This window comes from Molossus molossus, unplaced genomic scaffold, assembly GCF_014108415.1.
Source record: "Molossus molossus isolate mMolMol1 unplaced genomic scaffold, mMolMol1.p scaffold_m16_p_8, whole genome shotgun sequence".
NCBI lineage: Eukaryota > Metazoa > Chordata > Mammalia > Chiroptera > Molossidae > Molossus > Molossus molossus.
The window spans coordinates 90,787,001-90,793,505 of NW_023425402.1; the positions used below are offsets into that span (position 1 = coordinate 90,787,001).

At 41.5% G+C, this 6,505-nt stretch overlaps 1 protein-coding gene across 1 annotated transcript; it reads left to right on the top strand.

Annotated features, from left to right (window-relative positions):
* Window positions 1-3,896: 3,896 nt before the first annotated feature.
* Window positions 3,897-5,116, top strand: LOC118620770 (cytochrome c oxidase subunit 6B1-like). Its single transcript, XM_036247772.1, has 3 exons — window positions 3,897-3,903; window positions 4,687-4,839; window positions 4,875-5,116. Exons 1-3 carry the CDS (start codon window positions 3,897-3,899, stop codon window positions 4,991-4,993), a joined length of 279 nt encoding a protein of 92 aa, XP_036103665.1. The 3' UTR covers window positions 4,994-5,116.
* Window positions 5,117-6,505: the final 1,389 nt, after the last annotated feature.

The following is a 6,505-nucleotide window of genomic DNA, read 5'->3' on the forward strand; positions in this document are numbered from 1 at the left end:
GACCTCAGTTTCTCCATCTGTGAAAGGGGGATACAATGATATTTACCCTTCCTACCTCTCAGGGTGGTGTAAAGATGAAATGAGGTAAGGTTCAGGTCCCTGAAACACTGTCGTGATGCAAGATATCGTCAGCGTTGGTGTGATCATTAGTAACTCCCGGCCCTCTTTCTCCATAGATTTCTTGTGAGGTGGGAATGTGGTCAGTCCGTACGAGCCATTCAGGATGTGTGAGAGATTAAACTCCGGCACATGGGAAAGGAACAAACTCTTTTCCCAAGAACTGTCCCAAACTAAAGCAGAGTTCCTGGTAGTAGCTTAGATTTTTGTTTTGGTTGATTAGTCTATATTTTGATATGAAAATTAGGAGATGGTAAAGTGGGTTAATAAATAAAAAAACAGGTGGTAGTGATAACGTGGTTTGGCCTCAAGTAAATATTATGACCTGCCCCAGCTCACGTATATTTCTTCCTACCCATTCACTCACTCGTTCATTCACTCAATAAGTATTTATGAATCATATCCTATGTGCCAGTTTTGGCTTCCTTTCCGTCTTCTTCGGTCGAGCATGAGCCATATGAACATGACTGCCTCAGGTTGATGTCTCCAGTGAGACCATGAGCTCCTTACGGGAAGGGGATATGTCTTATACTTTTATTTTGTCCTCTGTTATAATACTTATCAGTGTGCCAGGACAATTTAAGGAGCCATTAAATAATTATTGAATTTTTCTTAAAGGGCCAATAACATTTTATGGTTTGATGATTTTGAAAAGTGTTGAGGTTGAGTTTCTTGGGAGGCGGCCTCAGAGATGGAGATTGGCATTCGGGGAGCTGACTGGGGGGTGCTGTTGGGAGCACTGCCTACGGAGGAAAGGGGGAGGGACAGGGTGGGGCAGAAGAAGGTGGGCGGTGACAGCCTGGACCAAGTCCTCAGTCCGCCTTACGGGAAACGCTGAGGCCAGGACGGCCTCTCAGAGTGTCCTGCGTTGGGCTGAGGGCGCCAGGTCTTTCTCGCAGACGTTGACCAGCCACTGGAGGCAGATGACTTGGGAGAAAGAATGTGACCTTGGACAAGGTGATAAGGCAACTCTGAAAGAGCGATGTCAGCTTGGACTGTCTTCGGGCAGCATTCCCAGCCGTTGAGAGAATAAGCTCTGGTCCTGAAGGGGAATCGCAGAGTCCATTGCTTATTATAATTACCCGAGGAGGGAAAAGGGGAATTCCAATACCGACACTTCATATGCCTCATATTGTTCATGGAAAAGATCATTTGTAAGTTGCTCACTAGTGTAGGCATAAAATCAGAGTTTTCCTCAACCATGTATTTCAATGAAATGGTAAAAATAAAAAAAGATGAAATTTGTGTTACTATGTCTTGATCAGGATAGTTTTGTTTCACATGATTGCTATTAACTCAAATTAGTTCAGGAACAGGAAGTTTAATTGTCTCGTGCAACCACATTTTATGAAAGGCAAAACTGCGACTAGACCTCAGGGACTCAGATGGTGGGAGATGGCGGTTTTTGTCTCTGCTCTTCTGTTCTTACTGCCTTTCTCTTCTCAGACCCGCTTCTTTCACGCAGATGGCTACCAGCAGTTTTCAAGCTCATAGTTTCATCGCTAGAGAGGGATTAAAACTTGATTGTCAAGGGAAAATATCCCCAGGAAAGGTTTATCATTAGGTCAGGTGGTATTCATTGGCCCAGTCCGCTGCAGATGAGATATGATGATTAGTTCAGCTGAGTCTATCTGGGAAGCCCTAATCAATTACTGTTGTCAAGCAAGATGATGGGGGTTCTTACTTGGATACATGACTGGAATGGCGAAAGGAACATTTTTTTGGAAAAGTAGAAAAACAATGAGTGGCTAGAACAAAAAATAACATACATTAAATTTCCCTTATTTCCCCTGATTTAGTCTTATGAGACAAATTTTATATTCATTTTTGGCGTCAGCATATGGACCAGTGCATTTTATCATAGAAATAAACCCTATAGCTATCAGTAATTTGTTCATAAATATTAGGTTCAGTTCATTTTGCACTGAGATTAATCACCTGCCAACAAGTACATGATTTTCTTGGTTCAGAAAAATTGTTTATTAATCATATTAACAAGGGAATTTTTGAAGGGCTAGAAATGAAGGCATAATGATTATATACTTTTAAAGAAGATATTTATTTATATTAGCAAATGTCACTTTATAGAAGACGTTTTAACCTTTCTCAAATAAACCTGCTCTGAGTGATTTATAACATAATTTTGTTGGCTATACATCTTTATTATATAAAGACATTTGAAAATATAAAAACTTTAGAAATAGTCTGTTTCAGCCCTGGCCAGTTTGGCTCAGCGGTTAGAGCATCGGCCCGTGGACCAGGGAGTCCCGGGTTTGGTTCCCGCTAGGGGCACATACCTCAGTTGCAGTTTGTCCCTGGCCCCGGTTGGGGTTGCGTGGGTGGTGGCCACTCGGTGTATCTCTCTTGCGTCGATGTTTCTCTCTCTCTATTCCTCCCTTTCTCCCTCCCGTTCTGTCTGAAGATAAATGCAAAAATGTTCTTGGGTGAGGATTAAAAAAAAATTAAGAAAATAAAAATAGTCTGTTTCAGTTCTAGGAAAAAATATATACCTCGAAACAAAAATTTTAGAGTCAGCTAAGCTTTTTAACTCTTCTAGTGATGGAGCTGCTGGTCCAATATCTACCTAGTCCAGCCTAAGATGATTAGTTTAAGTCAGTTGTGTTAATTCTATCCCATGGTAAAGCCAATGTCAGTGGTTGGTTCAGAAAGGGGTATGGAACATAATATATGAGGGAAGGAGTGCTTCTGTGAAAAGTTTTTATTCCCCTTAAACAAAGAAGCCACAAGCCTTCCTTCTGGACAGTGTTGAGTCCATATGTCCCGTAAGCTCTGCTAATGCCATCAGTCACCAGTCTAAGGTAAGGCAAACACTGAGGGCAGCTCAGAAGAGCAATAAGAGCCTGAGTCCCTATTGACATTATTAATTAGCAAATTAACCAGCCTCCGAGCCCTCCCTTCCATTGATTTAGGATGGATAATTTATCTCCTTATGGTTTAAGCCAAAATCAGGTCTTCTGTTACTTGTAGCTACAAATGTCTTAATAGACATAATCACAAAGTATAAAAGAGGAGCTGATTACTAAACAATTGCAGCACTGTGTGACAAATACACAAATAAATAGAAATATCTATAGTATATAGAGTTGCCACAAAGCAGGAAGTGATATGAAAAGGTCTCTCCGAGAAGAACACTTTTGAGATAGACTTTGAAGGACACTTCAACCAGGGGATGAAGATGAGGAGGGCCTTACAAGCAGAGGGAACAACATATGCAAGATCATAGAGTAATAAAATAGGTATTCTTCTCAACACCACTCAAATTAGAGCAAATAAAGAAAAGTCTGGGGATATGTGACAGGAACCAAACATGGCTGAGTACAATGGGTACTTAATTGGGGAATTGGAAAGCTATCAAGGAGAGCTGTGTCTTCTCTTTCCATCAGCATTTGGGGCCATTTGGTTTCTTAGTATTGCTTTGTTCTGAGCGGGTGTTGTTCTGACCTCCTGTTGACTTGTGCAAGCTACTTCCTCAGTATAAGTGTATGGCCCCAAAAGACTTGCTGGGCTCAGCTCAAGATAATTTCAGTTTAAGCACCACTGTGGTTTGACTATAATTTCTCTGTCTCTTGGTTAGAATTTTCCTGGCCAGCTGATGTGCTAGCCTTTAGACAGCTACTTGCCCATGGTTTAATCCATTGTGTCAGTGGGAGACAAGGTCATTAATGTATAAACATGACTACCTAGATTAAGCATTTCAGTTGGCTTGAGCAATAGGATCAAATCTACATTTTGGAATAACTCTTCCTGAAGCATGAAGCATGGATGGTAGGGGATAAAACAGGAGGAAGTGAAACCAGATAGGCAGTTATTGCAGTCTAGGTATGAGATAGTATCTGAACTAAGAAAGTAGGAGGGGGTTGGAAAGGAGAATGAGACAATGGTGAAATTAATGTATTCGCTCAATGACTCATTCATTTATTCAATAAATGTTTATTGAACACCTACCATGTATCAGTATTCTTCTAAGTACAATAAATAAAGTAGACAAACATTTGTATCCTTGTGGAGCATATAGTTTAAAGCAGGCACAGAAATCAGAAATAACTTGACTGAGTAAAACGTGTATTGTGCAAGATGGTGAAAGTGCCATTAAGTTACATTAACTATTTATCAAATCACCCCAAAACTTACCTTTATAATGCTGACAAATTGCTATGGGACAGGAATTCAGGAAGGGTACCAGAACCTTGGTTTTTCTTTGCTCCATTCTGTCTAAGCTCTGGGGCCTCAACTGAAAAGACTCAACAGCTAAGGAAAACTCAATACCTGGAGACTGAAAGCACATGGAGGCCTATTTACTTATGTAACTGAAATCTTGGTTCAGTTGTCTGTGCAGCTGCCATGAAAGCCAAACTCATAAGATAGGTGCTGGTGAAAAAGGAAAGAGGTTTATTCAAGTGCTGGTCACCTGAGAAGATGGGGACTCTTGTCACAAACCCCATCTCTCCATCTCAGTTCAGACAGAGGTTTTTATAAGAAGGAAGAGGAAAAGCAGGGTCTTTGCTGAGGGTCACATTGAACTGCCAGCCGCTTCAGGGGCATCTTTAGGAGTCAGCAACAAGGCAGAAGACATCAAGACCAAAATGAAGAACTACCGGACTGCTTTTGACAGCCGTTTCCCCAACCAGAACCAGACCAGGAACTGTTGGCAGAATTACCTGGACTTCCACCACTGTGATAAGGCAGTGACTGCTAAAGGGGGTGATGTCTCTGTGTGCAAATGATGACTGCTAAAGGGGGTGATGTCTCTGTGTGCGAATGGTACCGGCGTGTGTACAAATCCCTTTGCCCTATATCCTGGGTGTCGGCATGGGATGACCGCCGGGCAGAAGGCATATTTCCTGGGAAGATCTGAGCTGGCTGCACCTCACCTGTCCTCTGTCCTCCATCCTTCTCCCAGGGAGGTGAAGGGGGGCCTGGGTACATCCCACCCTAGGATCCTGAATTATGGCTTAACTAATAAATACTTGTTGGAAAAGTGAAAAAAAAAAAAAAGAGGAAAAGCAGAATAAAGAAATCAAGAGTAGGGGGTTGAAATTTTTTCTACATGCAGACTAGCACAGTCCATTCTGATAAGTACCTTAAAACTGGTCAAGTGATGGTCTGGTATGTATCATCCTGTTCTTCATCGTCCTGGTTCTACATCATTGAAGGTTAGCAAATCTCCTCTCCCAGAACTGGGATGACTGATAATCAGAGTTGGCATCTTCTGAAGTTAGTTCCTAGGATACTTATACAAACATGCTGTTTATCTGTAAGGTACATATTAGTCAGAATCAGCATTTACAGAAACAAGGTCAAATGAATGATAGCATTGGTTACAATTCCCCACTGTCACACTCACACTGAAGATTGTTACTGTCTGTCAACTGGGAGCATCAGCCGGTGCTGTTATTGGAAGTATCTACCATGGCCTTTCCATGTGGCTTGGCTTCCTTACAGCATGGCAGCCTCAGGGTGGTTGGGCTTCTTATATTGCACCTCAGGGCTCCAAAGACAAGCGTCCCAAGAAAACCAGGAGGAAGCTACATGGTCTTTCCAGACTCAGCCTCCAAACTTTTGCAACAGATTTAGGGAAGAGACCTAGATGCCACCTTTTGGTGGGATGAGTGTCTAAGGCTCTACAGGCACATTTGAAAACCACCTTTGGGCTCTGAATAAAAAATTGAGTAGGATTAAAGAGACAGGAATGCTACAGGGAAAATCAAGAAGTGACTTTCCGTTTTAATTACTGTGGGCATTGAAGAAGCAAATTCTGACAAAGACCTGAGAGAGGTTTGGGATGGAAAACACATTTGAGGCAAGAGAGACAGCAAAAGCAAGGTCAATTATTGAATGTATGGACCAATTAGATTGGTAAATAAGAAGGAATAAATGTAGAAAATTTTTGGACTTCTGGCTTGAATGTCTAGATAAATAGTAGTTCTATTAGCCAGGACTAGGAATACAGTGGGCAAGGGAGAGGGGACAGAATGCAGGCTCAGAAATGGTATGCTTAAATGCTTATCAGAAGTCATTGTGTGTGTGTGTGCACGCACATTCACTGACAGACAGACCTTGGGGCTGGAAATGGGGCTTTGAAAGTCTTAGTATCGACACTGTATCAGAACCCTTAGAAATTTATGGAACTGACTAGCGAGATGAGGTAAGAGGTCTGATGGACACCAGTATTTAAAGTAAGAGCAAAGAACAGCACAAAATATCGAATTGGATTGGCTTGACAGGTAGAAAAACAGGACAGATGAATGATTTAAGGATCAGAAAAGGTAGAGGAACCTAGTACCTTCAAATCTCTTTCTCATTGATTCACAAAATTTACTATTCAAAACTTATTTCTTTAGTTTAAATGTTGCACTCTTTAGAATTT

Coding starts and splice junctions, on each gene's coding strand:
- LOC118620770 (XM_036247772.1), top strand. Junction 4,840..4,874: donor GGCAGTGACTGCTAAAGGGG/GTGATGTCTCTG, acceptor TGACTGCTAAAG/GGGGTGATGTCTCTGTGTGC.